This window comes from Scyliorhinus torazame, chromosome 5 (genome assembly GCF_047496885.1).
Source record: "Scyliorhinus torazame isolate Kashiwa2021f chromosome 5, sScyTor2.1, whole genome shotgun sequence".
NCBI classification, from domain to species: domain Eukaryota; kingdom Metazoa; phylum Chordata; class Chondrichthyes; order Carcharhiniformes; family Scyliorhinidae; genus Scyliorhinus; species Scyliorhinus torazame.
Genome location: NC_092711.1, coordinates 77210321 through 77228287, shown reverse-complemented (window position 1 = coordinate 77228287; position 17967 = coordinate 77210321). Strand labels below are relative to the sequence as shown.

At 48.7% G+C, this 17967-nt stretch overlaps 1 protein-coding gene and 1 gene segment (V, D, J or C); one reads left to right on the top strand and one right to left on the bottom strand.

The window, feature by feature from the left end:
• LOC140421446 (Ig heavy chain C region, membrane-bound form-like) overlaps positions 1–17967 on the top strand; it is a 41053-nt gene that overhangs the window by 15426 nt on the left and 7660 nt on the right.
• On the bottom strand, positions 5807–17477 carry LOC140421419 (uncharacterized). 3 transcript variants are annotated; one of them, XM_072506095.1, is made up of 3 exons: positions 17286–17477; positions 10025–10478; positions 5807–9136 (listed from the first exon to the last, which is right to left on the bottom strand). In XM_072506095.1, exon 3 carries the CDS (start codon positions 8508–8510, stop codon positions 7356–7358), a length of 1155 nt encoding a protein of 384 aa, XP_072362196.1. In that variant the 5' UTR covers positions 8511–9136; positions 10025–10478; positions 17286–17477; the 3' UTR covers positions 5807–7355. The 3 variants fall into 3 exon arrangements, with proteins under 3 accessions (XP_072362196.1, XP_072362197.1, XP_072362195.1); XM_072506096.1 differs by lacking the exon at positions 10025–10478; XM_072506094.1 differs by lacking the exon at positions 10025–10478 and having other exon boundaries at positions 17394–17477.

Here is a 17967-nt window from a genome sequence, read left to right as displayed (position 1 = left end):
GGCCTAACATACGATGAACGTCTGAGGATCCTGGGATTATATTCATTGGAGTTTAGGAGGTTGAGGGGAGATCTAATAGAAACTTACAAGATAATGAATGGCTTAAATAGGGTGGATGTAGGGAAGTTGTTTCCATTAGCAGGGGAGACTAGGACCCGGGGGCACAGCCTTAGAATAAAAGGGAGTCACTTTAGAACAGAGATGAGGAGAAATTTCTTCAGCCAGAGAGTGGTGGGTCTGTGGAATTAATTGCCACAGAGGGCGGTGGAGGCCAGGGCGTTGAGTGTCTTTAAGACAGAAGTTGATAAATTCTTGATTTCTCGAGGAATTAAGGGCTATGGAGAGAGAGCGGGTAAATGGAGTTGAAATCAGCCATGATTGAATGGTGGAGTGGACTCGATGGGCCGAATGGCCTTACTTCCGCTCCTATGTCTTATGGTCTTCTAGATTCCCTTGCCTATCCTTCAGTGGGCCAACCCTTTCCCTGGCTACCATCTTGCTTTTTATATACGTGTAAAAAGCCTTGGGATTTTCCTTAACCCTATTTGCCAATGACTTTTCGTGATCCCTTCTAGCCGTCCTGACTCCTTGCTTAAGTTCCTTCCTACTTTCCTTATATTCCACACAGGCTTCGTCTGTTCCCAGCCCTTTAGCCCTGACAAATGCCTCCTTTTTGTTTTTGACGAGGCCTACAATATCTCTCGTTATCCAAGGTTCCCGAAAATTGGCGTATTTATCCTTCTTTCTAACTGTAATTCCTTTCAACTGACACTTGAAAGCCTCCCACATGCCAGATGTTGATTTGCCCTCAATCATCCGCCCCCAATCTATGTTCTTCAGTTCCCGCCTAATATTGTTATAATTAGCCTTCCCCCAATTTAGCACATTCACCCTAGGACCACTCTTACCCTTGTCCACCAGCACTTTAAAACTTACTGAATTGTGGTCACTGTTCCCGTAATGCTCCACTACTGAAACTTCTACCACCTGGCCGGGCTCATTCCCCAATACCAGGTCCAGTACCACCCCTTCCCTAGTTGGACTGTCTACATATTGTTTTAAGAAGCCCTCCTGGGTGCTCCTTACAAACTCTGCCCCATCTAAGCCCCTGTCACTAAGTGAGTCCCAGTGAATATTGGGGAAGTTGAAGTCTCCCATCACCACAACCCTGTTGTTTTTACTCTTTTCCAAAATCTGTCTACCTATCTGCTCCTCTATCTCCCGCTGGCTGTTGGGAGGCCTGTAGTAAACCCCCAACATTGTGACTGCACCCTTCTTATTCCTGATCTCTACCCATATAGCCTCACTGCTCTCTGAGGTGTCCTCCCCTTGTACAGCTGTGATATCCTCCCTAACCAGTAGCACAACTCCGCCACCCCTTTTACATCCCCCTCTATCCTGCCTGAAACATCTAAATCCTGGAACGTTTAGCTGCCAATCCTGCCCTTCCCTCAACCAGGTCTCTGAAATGGCAACAACATCATAGTTCCAAGTACTAATCCAAGCTCTAAGTTCATCTGCCTTACCCGTAATACTTCTTCATTAAAACAAATGCACTTCAGGCCACCAGACCCACTGTGTTCAGCAACATCTCCCTGTCTGCTCTGCCTCAGAGCCACACTGTCCCTATTCCCTAGTTCTCCCTCAATGCTCTCACTTTCTGACCTTTTGCTGCTGTGCCCACCCCCCTGCCATACTAGTTTAAACCCTCCCGTGTGACACTAGCAAACCTCGCCGTCAGGATATTTATGCCTCTCCGGTTTAGATACAACCCGTCCTTATATAGGTCACACCTGCCCCAGAAGAGCTCCCAGTGGTCCAGATAACGGAAACCCTCCCTCCTACACCAGCTGTTTAGCCACATGTTTTGCTGCTCTATCTTCCTATTTCTAGCCTCACTGGCACGTGGCACAGGGGGTAATCGTGAGATTACAACCCTAGAGGTCCTGTCTTTTAACTTTCTGCCTAGCTGCCTGAACTCCTGCTGCAGGACCTCATGCCCCATCCTGCCTATGTTGTTAGTACCAGTTTAGATAAATGTGAGTGTGATGCATTTTGGTAGATTGAATCAGGGCAGAACCTACTCAGTGAATGTTAGGGAGTTGGGGAGAGTTATAGAACAAAGAGATCGAGGAGTACCGATTCATAGCTCCTTGAAAGTGGAGTCACAGGTGGACAGGGTGAAGAAGAAGGTATTTGGCATACTTGATTTCATTGGTCAGAACATTGAATACAGGAGTTGGAACGTCTTGCTGAAGTTGTCCAAGACATTAATAAGACCACACTTGGAGTACTGTGTACAGTTCTGGTGCTATTATAGAAAGGATATTATTAAACTAGAAAGAGTGCAGAAGAGATTTACTCGGATGCGACCAGGACTTATTGCCCTGGAGCATAGGGGGCTTAGGCGTGATCTTATAGAGGTCTGTAAAATAATGAGGGGCATAGATGAGGTAGATAGTCAACATCTTTTCCCAAAGGTAGGGGTGCCTAAAACTAGAGGGCATAGGTTTAAGGTGAGAGGAGAGAGATATAAAAGAGACCAGAGGGGAAATTCTTTTCACACAGAGGGTGGCGAGTATCTGGAACGAGCTGCCAGAGGCAGTAGTAGAGATGGGTACAAGCATTTAGACAGTTATGTGGGAATGCTGGTATAGTGGGGTATGGGCCAAATGTAGGCAATTGGGACGAGCTTAGTGGTAAAAACTGGGTGGCATGGACAAGTTGGGCCGGAGGGCCTGTTTTCATGCTGTAAACCTCTATGACTATACAACTGCAGCAAAACATCCCTACATTTATATTAGATTTCCTTTGCAATAAACAATAATATTCCATGGACCTTCCCAATCACTTGCTGTACCTGCAGACTAACTTGGGATTGGGCACCCCGATCCCTCTGTACTTCAGAGTTCTGCAATCTCTCTCCATTTAAATAATGTTGTTTTATTAATACTTCCTGACAAAGTGGACAATTCACATTTTCCCAAGTTGTGCTCCATCTGTCAGTTTTTTGCCCAGTCTCTTAACCTATTTGTAGTCCTTTGGATAGGATTGGATTTGTTTATTGTCACTGTACCGAGGTACAGTGAAAAGTATTTTTCTGCGAGCAGCTCAACAGATCATTAAGTACATGGGAAGAAAAGGGAATAAAAGAAAATACATAATAGGGCAACACAACATATACAATGTAACTACAAAAGCACTGGCATCGGATGAAGCATACAGGGTGTAGTGTTAATGAATTCAGTCCATAAGAGGGCCATTTAGGAGTCTGGTGACAGTGGGGAAGAAGCTGTTTTTGAGTGTTCATGCGTGTTCTCAGACTTCTGTATCTCCTGCCCGATGGAAGAAGTTGGAAGAGTGAGTAAGCCGGGTGGGAGTGATCTTTGATTATACTGCCCGCTTTCCCCAGGCAGCGAGAGGTGTAGATGGAGTCAATGGAAGGGAGGCAGTTTTGTGTGATGGACTGGGCGGTGTTCACGACTCTCTGAAGTTTCTTGCTTCAGAGCAGTTGCCATACCAGGCTGTGATGCAGCCTGATAGGATGCTTTCTATGGTGCACCTGTAAAAGTTGGTAAGAGTCAATGTGGACATGCCGAATTTCCTTAGTTTCCTGAGGAAGTATAGGCGCTGTTGTGCTTTCTTGGTGGTAGCGTCGACGTGGGTGGACCAGGACAGATTTTTGTAGATGTGCACCCCTAGGAATTTGAAACTGCTAACCATCTCCACCTCGGCCCCATTGATGCTGACAGGGGTGTGTACAGTACTTTGCTTCCTGAAGTCAATGACCAGCTCTTTAGTTTTGCTGGCATTGAGGGAGAGATTGTTGTCGCTACACCACTCCACTATGTTCTCTATCTCCCTCCTGTATTCAGACTCATCGTTATTCGAGATCCGGCCCACTACGGTCGTATCATCAGCAAACCTGTAGATGGAGTTGGAACCAGGTTTTGCCACGCAGTTGTGTGTGTACAGGGAGTAGAGTAGGTGGCTATGTCCGCAGCCTTGCGGGGCGCCGGTGTTGAGGACTATTGTTAATCATAGAATTTACAGTGCAGAAGGAGGCCATTCGGCCCATCGAGTCCGCACCGACTCTTGGAAAGAGCACCCTACCCAATGTCAACACCTCTACCCTATCCCCATAACCCAGCAACCCCACCCAACACTAAGGGCAATTTTGGACACTAAGGGCAATTTATCATGGCCAATTCACCTAACCTGCACATCTTTGGACTGTGGGAGGAAACCAGATCACCCGGAGGAAACCCACGCACACGCGGGGAGGATGTGCAGACTCCTCACAGACAGTGACCCAAGCCGGAATCGAACCTGGGACCCTGGAGCTGTGAAGCAATTGTGCTATCCACAATGCTACTGTGCTGCGCAGAGGTGTTGTTGTTCATTCTTACGGACGGTGGTCTGTTGGTCAGAAAATCGAGGATCCAGTTGCAGAGTGGGGAGCCAAGTCCTAGGTTTTGGAGCTTTGATAGGAGTTTGGCTGGGATTATGGTGTTGACTTGCAGACTCCTTCAATCCACTTCACAAATTACTTTCCAACCTGTCTTTGAGGCATCAGAAAATTTAGCCACCATTCAATCCTGTCATCCAGGACATTCATACAGATTGTAAATGGTTGAGAGCCCAGCACTGATCCTGGTGACATTCCACTTGTCACATCTTACCAAACCAGAAATGACCCATTTATACCTGCTGGCTGCTTCCTGTTAGCTAACCAATCCTCTATCCATGCTGATGTGTTGCCCCCACACCCTGAGCTCTTATTTTGTGTAATAACCTTTGATGTGGCACCTTGGGAAATACCTTCTGGAAATCCAGATAAAGCACATCTACAGGTTCCCCTTTATTGACATCCCTTGTTACTTCTCAGAGAACCTTGATAAATTCGTCAGTCACGATTGTTTCCCTGAACTGCATTTTCAAACACTGTGTCAAAAGAAAAATCAAATCTGCTCTACTCCTCTGGCTCCTTTGCCAATTGCCTCAGAGGGACTCACTTTCTGTTAAAGAGCCTGCCAAGACCTCTCACCTACTTCACCGAAAGTGAACAAATTTAATCAGGAAAAGTCCAACAAATTCAAATATTTTCCTGTTAAAGGTTTATTGATGAAACAGAACATGGTTAAAAGAACTAACAGAAAATTACTTGAGGGTCAAAGACAACCAGAGTAACAGGATGTTCACAATAATGGATTCCCTTCAGCTCCTCTGTACCCTGTTCCCGTGACTTCCAGCTTGGGACACGTGGGCACTGAACCTTGGGGGTCACATCATCGTCATCCCCTGCCATCTCCCCCCCCCCCCCCCAAAACCTGAATTGTTGGAGGTCCAGTTCCCAGTTTAGCACAGGGATAAATCACTGGCTTTTAAAGCAGACCAAGGCAGGCCAGCATCACAGTTCAATTCCCGAAAAAGCCTCCCCGAACAGGCGCCGGAATGTGGCGACAAGGGGCTTTTCACAGTAACTTCATTTGAAGCCTACTTGTGACAATAAGCGATTTTCATTTCATTTCAGTCAGGCCTCCAGCAACTTTCTGGCTCTAGTAGCGACGCCCATGGCAGTTCCCCTACTGGGGAACAGGCCCTGTTATTCTCAGCTAAATTCAGCGAAAGTCAGCCCTCAGCTCCATCACCTGGCTCTCATTGACACGAGCAATAGAGACAGAAAGGTGCCCGAGGCTCAAATAGGAAATCAAAACTTGTGGATTAGGATCTCCATAAAGGTCAGCAACCTCTTAGAAAAAAATCAAATTCCCAGTCAACAAATTAAAGGATCACACGACAGCACTTCAAGTTTTATGACTTTTAATACAACAAACAAACTAGAAGCTACTTTAACTTGGAAACCTACACAGTAAACTATAAACTAGAACTTTGTCCTGTTACACAATCTAAAATCACACTCCACGATTATAGTTACTCTGTCCTGGAAGTCGAAACTTAATTGTCTCAGAATTTGTCCAAGTGAGGATTCATTTTCGAGGATTTACTTCCGTTCTTCGACCAAAGCACCGAGGAAAAAGAAAAGGGAGAATAGAATGTGAACTGGCAAAATACATAAAAATAGACTGTAAAGGTTTTTCTGGCTACGTAAAAAGGAAACATTTGGCTCAGACAAAGTTTTGTCCATTCCAGATAGAGTCAGGAGAATTTAGAATGAGGAATCGAGATCTCTACAGCCTCCTCGTTCAACACTCTGGGATGTTGATCATCAGCTTTTGGGGATTTATTCACTTTCAGTGTCATTAATTTTTCCAGTACTACTTTTTCACCAATACTAATCTCTGCCAGTCCCTTGGTTCTCTGGTGTTTTGGGGACAATTTCTGTATCTTCCTCTGTGAAGACAGACACACATTGTTCAGTTTCTCTGCCATTTCCTCATTCCCCATTATAAACTCTCTGGTCTCTGCCTGGAATGGACCCACATTGGTCTTTGCTAATCTTTTCCTTTTCACATTCCTGGAGAGGTTTCCAGTCGGTTTTTATGTTTCTCGCCGGTCTGCTCTCATCAGTTTCTTGATCCTCATTTGCTGAATTTGAATGGATCTCGTGGAATCTTTAACTTTTCTTGTTCAGCACGGTTACATCACTTTTCCTGTTGGATTTTTGTTCCTTAAAGGAATCTATATTTGTTGTATATATGCAAAATAAAAGTTGCAAAAATCCCAGAGGACCATAGGCTGCTCTCACCTTTGACAGAGAGAGTTGACTGGAGGTGATTTAACCTGAGGGTCAGCACACCTCAGGCGAGGGGCCTGGTTGAGAAGGCGGGGCCTTCATGAATAAACTCAGCCAGGACGGGAGTTGAATCCTCACTGTTGGCCTTGCTCTGCATCACAAACCAGTCATCCAGCCAACTGAGCTAACCAACCCCCTGATAAATATATAATTCCTTAAACATTAGGTATTCCCTGTACCGATCAGATTCCCAGTCCACCTGACAACTTGCCCCTCATACCGTGATAGTTTTCTTCTGTGAGGAACACCCAGATAAATTAAACAAAAGAATCATGTAACCACCAGGGCTCATCTCCATGGTAGTGTGGCATGCTTTGGGGGGTTCCAAACAGAAATAGGAACTAAATATCTTCAAACTTCCAAACACCCTTTCACACTGTGATCCTTGTGCAATTTGAAGCCAGGTATTAGCAACAAGGCTCAAAGAGCATCAGCCCACTGGAGGCAAAGTGGTGAGACCGGCCAGTCCAGCAGAAAGAAACCCTCTGACCATCCCCACTGACCACCTGTCAGAATGAACAAAATGCAGTCCTGGATGTAGAGCAGAAACAATAACAGCAGAATCCAACCCCTGTAATCAATTGTGAAACTGTTGGTGTCAAAGCAGGTGTGGTGAAACATGCAATCCTGTCTCACATTGAGAGGTGGACGGCCTCTCCCCAGTGTGAACCCGCTGGTGTCTCCGCAGGTGGGATAACTGAGTGAATCCCTTCCCACACTGAGAGCAGGTGAATGGCCTCTGCCCAGTGTGAACTCGCTGGTGTCTCTGCAGGTTGGGTAACTGAGTGAATCCTTTCCCACACAGAGAGCAGGTGAATGGCCTCTCCCCACTGTGAACTCGCTTGTGTCTCCGCAGGGTGGATACTTCAGCAAATCCTTTCCCACAGAGAGCGCAGGTGAATGGCCTCTCCCCAGTGTGAACTCGCTGGTGTGACTGCAGGGTGGATAACTGAGTGAATCCCTTCCCACACTGAGAGCAGGTGAATGGCCTCTCCCCAGTGTGAACTCGCTGGTGTGACTGCAGGGTGGATACCTGATTGAATCCCTTCCCACACTGAGAGCAGGTGAATGGCCTCTCCCCAGCGTGAACTCGTTGGTGTGTCTGCAGGTGAGATAACTGAGTGAATCCCTTCCCACACTCAGAGCAGGTGAACAGCCTCTCCCCAGTGTGAACTCGCTGGTGTGACCGCAGGTGAGATAACTGAGTGAATGCCTTCCCACACTGAGAGCAGGTGAACGGCCTCTCCCCAGTGTGAACTCGCTGGTGTCTCCGCAGGTAAGATAACCGAGTGAGTCCCTTCCCACACTGAGAGCAGGTGAACAGTGTCTTACCAGTATGAATTTGCTGGTGTGTCTTCAGGGTGGATAACTGAGTGAATCCCTTCCCACACAGAGTGCAGGTGAATGGCCTCTCCCCAGTGTGAATTCGCTGGTGTGTCTGCAGATTGGATGGCTGAGTGAATCCCTTCCCACACAGAGTGCAGGTGAATGGCCTCTCCCCAGTGTGAACTCGCTGGTGTCTCTGCAGGTTGGGTAACTGAGTGAATCCCTTCCCACACTGAGAGCAGGTGAATGGCTTCTCCCCAGTGTGAACTCGCTGGTGTCTCAATAGGCGGGACGAATCACAGAATCCTTTCCCACACATAGAGCAGGTGAATGGCCTCTCCCCAGTGTGAATGCGTCGAAGACTCTCCAGCTTAGAGGGGGCTCTGTATCCCTTCTCACAGTCCCCATATTTCCACGGTTTCTCCATGTTATGGGTCTCCTCGTGTCTCTCCAGGTTGGATGATCAATTGAAGCCTCTTCCACAGACACAACACTGGTATGGTCTCTCCCTGCTGTGAATGTTATGTTTATTCAGGCTGTGGAACTGGTTAAAGCTCTTTCCACAGTAAGTTCACTGGAACTGTCTGTGCGGAATCTGCACGTTCTCCCGTGTCTGTGTGGGTTTCCTCCGGGTGCTCCGGTTTCCTCCCACAGTCCAAAGATGTGCGGGTTAGGTGGATTGGCCATGCTAAATTGCCCTGAGTATCGAAAAAGTTTGGGTGGGGTTATTGGGTTACGGTGATAGGATGGAGGTGTGGGCTTAGGCAGGGTGATCTTTCCAAGGGCTGGTGCAGACTCGATGGGCCAAACGGCCTCCTTCTGCACTGTAAATTCTGGGAGTCTATGAACTCTCTCACTCGGGTGGGTGTTGTGTGGGTCTCGGTGCTTTTCCAGTCACACTGATGTTTGAAATCTTTAGCTGACAGTTCGGGTAAACATTTCTCCTTCTAGATTCAAAGGCCGATGATGTTCAGGTTCCAAGGAATCGAGTGACTGTCAGATCGAGACGTAATGTTTGAGATTTCTGTCTGTAATTCCTCCTCATCTAATATCCTGTAAAAACAATTTACAAAATTCATCATTGTTAGTACAGGATCGAAACTTAGAACAGACAATTCTCGTTTCTATGGAACATTTTTCCTCTCTCTTATTCCGCGAAAGCTGTAAATCTCCATCCCACACAATCTCCCTCCATTCTCACTCTGCTGTATCTAATATTCACCCTCCCAATTCTCCTGAAGGTGCTGATTCATGTTGACTGACAGATCTAAGCTCACAGCTTCCTGTCCAGATCACAACAAATATGAACTGCAGGCGGCCATTCGGCCCATCGAACCTGAACCATTCAATGGGATCATTGGCTGACCAACCTCAGCACTGTTTTCCTGCACTATCCCCCTATCACAATGGTCAGCACAGTGGTTAGCTCTGTTGCTTCACAGCTCCAGGGTCCCAGGTTCGATTCCCGGCTTGGGTCACTGTTTGCACATTCTCGGTGTGTCTGCGTGGGTTTCCTCCGGGTGCTCCGGTTTCCTCCCATGGTCCATAGATGTGCAGGTTAGGTGGATTGGCCACGCTAAATTGCTCTTAGTGTCCAAAAAGGTTAGATGGGGTTATTGGGTTACGGGGCTAGGTGGAGGTGTGGGCTTAAGTAGGGTGCTCTTTCCAAGGGTGATGCAGAGTCAATGGGCCTAATGGTGTCGTTCTGCACTGTAAATCCTCTGGAGTACAGATTTCCAAAGCTTCACCACATCCTTGAGTAAAGAGGTCCCTCCTCATTTCAGCTTTCTCTCCATTTACCTGCCAGTTCCCCATAACCCTCGACACCCTCATCAATTAGAAGTGTGTGTGAGGGGGGGGATGTCGGGTTTGTGATATGGGAGCTGGAGTAGCTGTTTTTCCGCAGGTTCTGGCACCACTCACCTATAATCTGTCACTTACCTGATTGCCCGGCTCCCATCTACCTAATCCTTGAATTAATATTGTGATCGTGTCCCTGGAAGATGTCAGGGTTCAGTTTGGTAGGATTCTGCCAAAAGGAATCAAGAAATGCGTCGATAAAACAGCGCAGGTGGATTCAGCGGGAATGGAGCCGCCTTTTCAACATGGCGGCCTGACCCTCAGGAGGTCTCTCGACCCCGCGCTCTCCGGGGCTCTGGGAGGCGGCGAAAATTATGGCTGCCGACATTATCCGTGTTACTGACCAGAGGCGGAGTGTGCTGACTCAATATCTGTGAGCTTGTGAGCACCAGCTGCAAAGCTCCATGAAGAGGCTCGATGATCCGGAGGAGAGAATCCTGAACGTTCAGCAAGATGCCTCCTCGACGGAGGCAAGAATTCAACCCTTTGAAAACCAGCCGAGTGGCGTGGCGGAGGTCCTGGAGGATTTGGAGAACTGAGGGTCAGAGAAAGAACATCCGAGTCATTGGTCTGTCAGATGCTCATCATAGAATTTACAGGGCAGAAGGAGTCCACTCGGCCCATCGAGTCTGCACCTTGGAAACAGCACCCCAGCCAAGCCCATACCTCCCCCCCCATCCCCGGAACCCAGTAACCCCACCTAACCTTTTATTTGGACACTAAGGGCAATTTATCGTAGCCAATCCACCTAACCTGCACATCTTTGGACTGTGGGAGGAAACTGGAGAGCCCAGAGGAAACCCACACAGACACGGGGAGAACGTGCAGACTCCGCACAGATACTGACCCAAGCCGGGAATCGAACCTGGGACCCTGGTGCTGTGAAGCAGCTGTTCTAACCACTGTGCTACCATGCTGCCCATAAATTCTGTTATTTTCTGTCCATTCAGTGTGGAGGGTAAGGCTCCCGTGAAGTTCTTTAAGGACCGACTGCCACGTTTTCGCAACTGGATTTGAAGCCTGGGCATTTCAAATGAGAAAGGGTTCATCGTATCCTGTCTCTGAGGCTGAGGGATAGTTTTCATCCCAGGCCTGTAAACATTCGCTTCCCGTAACAGCCTCCCCGAACAGGCGCCGGAATGTGGCGACTAGGGGCTTTTCACAGTAACTTCATTGAAGCCTACTTGAGACAATAAGTGATTTTCATTTCATTTTCATTTCCACAACTTGAAAGAAGGTCCTGGAGACGGGTACGGAGAGGTGGCACCTGGCCCCAGGAGGGAGTGAGGATTCAGGACTTTTCAGCAGCAACACAAATGAAGCTTCGAGACTTTGTTGAAGTTTAAATGCAGCTCAAGGCTGTGGGGAGTGAATTACGTTATGCTTTATCCTGCAACCCGAAAAATGGTATCCAACAACTCCGTCAAGTCTTTCAATAATCCAATGATTGCCTTGGCCTTCATTAAATTCATGAAGGGCCAGGATTGGGAGGAATGGTTTGCAGCTTGGACATCCACTGGACCGAACCTCTTTCCATTTAGAAAGTACTCTTTTCTATTCTTTTTTGGTCCAAAATGTATAACCTCACACTTGTTTACTTTGAATTTCATTTGCCACAAATTTGCCCATTCACCGAGTCTGTCAATATCTTCTTGCAATTTTATGCTATCATCTAGTCTGTCTGCGATGCCACCGAACTTTGTATCAACAGCAACAGTGAAGAGGCCCCTCGGCCCATTGCGTCTGCACCAACACATGAAAAGCACCTGACCTACCTAATCCCATTTGCTGGCACTTGGCCCATAGCCTTGAATGTTATGACGTGCCAAGTGTTTAAAGGATGTGAGGCAACCCGCTTCTACCACCCTCCCAGGCAGTGGGTTCCAAACTGTCACCACCCGCTGGGTAACAAGGTTTTTCCTCAAAACCCCCCTAAACCTTCTCCCCTCATCTTGAACTTGTGGCCCCTCGTGCCTGACCTTCAACTGAGGGGAACAGCTGCTCCCTTTCCACCCTGTCCAAGCCCCTAATAATCTTGTACACCTCGATCAGGTCACACACCCCCGCCCCCCCCCACACCCCCCACCCCCCCACCCACCCACCACCCCCCCCACCACCCCCCCCCCCCCACCACCCCCCCCACCCCACCACCCCCCCCACCCCACCACCCCCCCCACCCCACCACCCCACCACCCCCCCCCACCCCCCCCACCCCCCCCCCCCACCCCCCCACCCCCCCCCCACCCCCCCACCCCCCCCACCCCCCCCCACCCCCCCCCCACCCCCCCCACCCCCCCCCCCACCCACCCCCCCCACCCCCCACCCCACACACCCCCCCCACACACCCCCCACACACCACCCCCCCACCCCCCCACCCCCCCCAACCCCCTCCCCACCCACCCCCACCCCCCCCACCCCACCCCCCCCACCCCCCCACCCACCCACCCCCACCCCCCCCACCCCACCCCCCCCACCCCCCCACCCCCCCACCCCACCCCCCACACCCACCCCCCCCCCCCACCCCCCCCCACCCCCCACACCCACCCCCCCCCACACCACCCCCCCACACCACCCCCCCCACCCCACCCCCCCACCCCACCCCACCCCCCCCCACCCCCCCCCCACCCCCACCCCCCACACCACCCCCCCACACCACCCCCCCCCACCACCCCCCCCCCACCCCCACCCCACCCCCCCCCCCCCACACCACCCCCCCACACCACCCCCCCCCACCACCCCCCCCACCTAAGCCCCTTGGCAGACTGGTACAGAAGGTGAAGTCACACAGGATCAGAGCTGAACTGGTAAGATAGATGCAGAATTGGCTCGGTCATAGAAGACTGAGGGTAGCAGTGGAAGGCTGTGACTAGTGGTGTTTCGTGGGGATCACTGCTGTGACTTGTGCTGTTTTGTAGTATATATAAGTGATTTGGAGGAAAACGTAACTGGTTTGATTGGTAAGTTTGCAGACAACACAAAGGTTAGTGGAATTGCGGATAGTGATGTGGACCGTCAGAGGATGCTGCAAGATAGAAATCGGTCGGAGACTTGGGCAGAGAGATGGCAGATGGAGTTTAATCCAGCCAAATGTGAGGTAACGCATTCTGGAAGGTCTAATACAGTAGGGAAAAATACAGCAAATGGTAGAACCATTAAGAGTATGGCATCACAAGTGGACAAGGTAGTCAAGAAGGCATACGGCATGCTTGCCTTCATCAGCCGGGGCATTGAGTTTAAAAATTGAAAAGTCATGTTGCAGCTTTACAGAACCTTAGTTAGGCCACACTTGGAATACAGTGTTCAATTCTGGTTGCCACACTACCAGAAGGATGTGGAGGCTTTGGAGAGAGTACAGAAAAGATTTACCAGGATGTTGCCTTGTATGGAGGGCATTAGCTGTGAAGAGAGGTTGGAGAAACTTGGTTTGATCTCACTGGAACGACGGAGGTTGAGGGGTGACCTGACAGAAGTCGACAAAATTATGAGGGGCATGGACAGAGAGGATGGTCAGAAACATTTTTCCAGGGTGGAAGAGTCAATTTCTAGGGGACACAGGTTTAAGGTGAGAGGGGCAAAGTTTAGAGGAGATGTACGAGGGAAATTCTTTTACACAGAGGGTAGGGCGTGCCTTGAACTCACTGCCAGAGGTGGTGGTGGAAGCAGGTATAATAGTGGCATTTAAGGGATGCCTTGACAAATAGATGAATAGAATGGGGGACCCCAGAAAAGTAGAAGGTTTTAGATTAGACGGGCAGCATGATCAGTGCAGGTTTGAGAAGGCCGAAGGGCCTGTTCCTGTGCTGTAACTTTCTTTGTTCTTTGTTTGTTCTATCCAACCTCTCTTCATAAATGTTCCATCCCGTGCAACATCCTGGTGAATCTCCTCTGCACCATCTCCAATCATATCCTTCCTATAATTGTCCCATTGGGCAGACGCAGCATGGGTTCATAAAGGGCAGGTCGTGCCGAACTAATTCAGTGGAATTTGTTCAGGACATTACCAGTGCCATAGATAATGGGGAGCCAATGGATGTGGTATATCTGGATTTCCAGAAAGCCTTTGACAAGGTGCCACACAAAGGTTTGCTGCATAAGATAAAGATGCATGGCATTAAAGGGAAAGTAGTAGCATGGATAGAGGATTGGTCATCTTGCCAAGGTCATCCCCACACCCCCACTACTTGCCTTCAAACAACCGCGCAACCTCAAACGAACCATTGTTTGCAGCAAACTACCCAGTCTTCAGAACAGCGACCACGACACCACACAACCCTGTCATGGCAATCTCTGCAAGACGTGCCAGATCATTGACATGGATACCACTATTACACGTGAGAACACCACCCACCAGGTACGCGGTACATACTCGTGCGACTCGGCCAACGTTGTCTACCTCATACGCTGCAGGAAAGGATGTCCCGAAGCGTGGTACATTGGCGAGACCATGCAGACGCTGCGACAACGAATGAACGGACATCGCGCAACAATCACCAGGCAGGAATGTTCCCGTCCAGTCGGGGAACACTTCAGCAGTCAAGGGCATTCAGCCTCTGATCTCCGGGTAAGCGTTCTCCAAGGCGGCCTTCAGGACCCGCGACAACGCAGAATCGCCGAGCAGAAACTTATAGCCAAGTTCTGCACACATGAGTGCGGCCTCAACCGGGACCTGGGATTCATGTCGCATTACATTCATCCCCCACCATCTGGCCTGCGAAATCCTACCAACTGTCCTGGCTTGGTACAATTCACACCTCTTTAACCTGGGGTTACCCCATCTCTGGATCTGTAAAGATTTAATCACCTGCTAATGCTCGCATTCCAAGCATTGTTTGGCATCTTTGAATTTGTCTACATATGTGTTTCTGGAACAGACCTCTTCATTCACCTGAGGAAGGAGCAGCGCTCCGAAAGCTAGTGACATTGAAACAAACCTGTTGGACTTTAACCTGGTGTTGTAAGACTTCGTACTGTGCTCACCCCAGTCCAACGCCGGCATCTCCACATCATGGTTAATTAATAGAAAGCAAAGAGTGGGGATTAATGGGTGTTTCTCTGGTTGGCAATCAGTAGCTAGTGGTGTCCCTCAGGGATCAGTGTTGGGCCCACAACTGTTCGCAATTTACATAGATGATTTGGAGTTGGGGACCAAGGGCAATGTGTCCATGTTTGCAGACGACACTAAGATAAGTGGTAAAGCAAAAAGTGCAGAGGATACTGTAAGTCTGTATAGGGATTTGGATAGGCTAAGTGAATGGGCTAGGGTCTGGCAGATGGAATACAATGTTGACAAATGTGAGGTTATCCATTTTGGTAGGAATAACAGCAAAAGGGATTATTATTTAAATGATAAAATATTAAAACATGCTGCTGTGCAGAGAGCCCTGGATATGCTAGTGCATGAGTCGCAAAAAGTTGGTTTACAGGTGATTAAGAAGGCAAATGGAATTTTGTCCTTCATTGCTAGACGGATGGAGTTTAAGACTAGGGAGGTTCTGCTGCAATTGTATAAGGTGTTAGTGAGGCCACACCTGGAGTATTGTGTTCAGTTGTGGTCTCCTTACTTGAGAAAGGACGTACTGGCAGTGGAGGGTGTGCAGAGGAGATTCACTAGGTTAATCCCAGAGCTGAAGGGGTTTGGATTACGAGGAGAGGTTGAGTAGACTGGGACTGTACTCGTTGGAATTTAGAAGGATGAGGGGGGATCTTATAGAAACATATAAGATTATGAAGGGAATAGACAGGATAGATGCGGGCAGGTTGTTTCCACTGGCGGGTGAAAGCAGAACTAGGGGGCATAGCCTCAAAATAAGGGGAAGTAGATTTAGGACTGAGTTTAGGAGGAACGTCTTCACCCAAAGGGTTGTGAATCTATGGAATTCCTTACCCAGTGAAGCAGTAGATGCTCCTTCATTAAATGGTTTTAAGATAAAGATAGATAGTTTTTTGAAGAATAAAGGGATTAAGGGTTATGGTGTTCGGGCTGGAAAGTGGAGCGGAGTCCACAAAAGATCAGCCATGATCTCATTGAATGGTGGAGCAGGCTCGAGGGGCCAGATGGCCTACTCCTGCTTGTATTTCTAGTTCTTATAATGTAGCAACCAGAAATGCTCACAGTTATGTCCCATATGTCTTTTTCACCACCCTATTAACCTGCCCTCCCACGTTCAGAGATCTCTGGACAAACACGCCAAGGTCCCTTTGTTGCTCAGAACTTCCCAGTGTCATGCTGTTCATTGAATACTTCCTTGTCACATTACCCCTTCCAAAGTGTGTCACCTCACTTTTTAGGGTTCCAGTTCCATTTGCCACTTTTCTGCCCATTCCGTCTATATCTTTCTGTAACCCAAGACACTCAACCTCACTGTTAACCATCTGGCCAATCTTTGAGTTATCCGCAAGTCTTCCATGTGGGATCTTGTCCAAAGCTTTATTGAAATCCATGTAAACTACATCAACTGCACAACCCCCATCTCCACGCCTGGTCACATGCTCAAAAAATGCAATCAAATTTGTTCGGCATGACCTCCCTCTGACAAAGTCATGCTGACTATTCCTGATCAAACCTCTCCAAGTGGAAATAGAGTCCATCAGAACTTTCTCCAATAGTTTCCCTACCACTGATGTAAGACTCACTGGACTGCAGTTCCCTGGCTTATCTCAACAACCTTTCTTAAATAATAGGACCACATTAGCTGTTCTCAAGTCACCTGGCAACTCCCCTCGTGGCCCGAAATTAAAAGTTTGGGTCAGAGCCCCTGAAATCTCCTCCCTGGCCTCCCACAGCATCCTGGGACACAATTCATGCAGACCTAGTAATCTAATAATCTTATGGGCGGCACAGTAGTATAGTGGTTAGCACTGCTGCTTCACAGCGCCAGTGACCTGGGTTCGATTCCTGGCTTGGGTCACTGTCTGTAAGGAGTCTGCACATTCTGCCCATGTCAGCGTGGGTTTCCTCCCACAAGTACCGAAAGACGAGCTTCTTTGGTGAATTGGACATTCTGAATTATTCCTCAGTGCATCCGAACTGGTGTCGGAGTGTGGCAACTCAGGGATTTTAATAGTAACTTCATTGCAGTGTTAATGTAAGCCTTCTTGTGACAATAATAAAGATTGTGAATGGGCCGAAGGGGCCCTTTCCGTGCTGTAAAATTCTACGACTTTAAAGATAGAGGTGGTAGAGGGAGAGAGGGAATTAATTTATAGAGAAAGTGCCAAAGCCCCAACATTCACCAGCTCTGAGGACACACCTTAGCTCCCTTTCCAATCTGAAAGCAGACTGAGCTGGATTTACATTCCCCTTAATTGATCATTGCTGGGTGATAATCCTGTACTTCCTCACCTCACACCACTGTGACAGCACCTTCACTACACAGACTGCAGCAACTGACCAAACATCACCCTCCCGGTTATTCCTGAAGGCACCGCCTTCCCAACCTGGCCCCCTTGCCTGAGGTGCGGTGATCCTCAGGTCACATCACCGCCGGTCAGCTCTCTCCCGGGACCAGGCCCTGGTTCACAGCCGCCATCTTGGGGAAGCAGGGCGCATGCGCCGGCGTATTGGTGATGCTGCAGCTAGTGGGCGGGGCCTGAAGGTTTATGTTCCCAGCCGGGTCCTAGTGCCCGGCGATCTGTTTAACGGCAACAGGTTTTTTAAATGTTTCACCCACTCCCAGGCTGAAGCTGATGTTTTTTCGCCTGGAGGTCCCGTTTACATTCAGTGTGAGAGGCTGTAGCCTCTATCTAGCTACCTGAAGGGGGTTACACAGTGTTTGATTACATTTAGTGGTCCTTTCCAGTTCATTATCAGGATGTTTATGTGATATTTTCTTCCCCTCAGAGTGATATTTCTTTATTTAAAATACATTTCAGCAGCAGGCTGACTGGTGATTTTTAAAGGAATAAAGTTTATTTATTATCACACTATTTCCCTGGATGTTTGAACATCTCAGCTCCTCATCTCTTTCACACTCACTGACACATACACAGAAATTAGGTACAGATCAAGTTGAAGTTGTAATGAT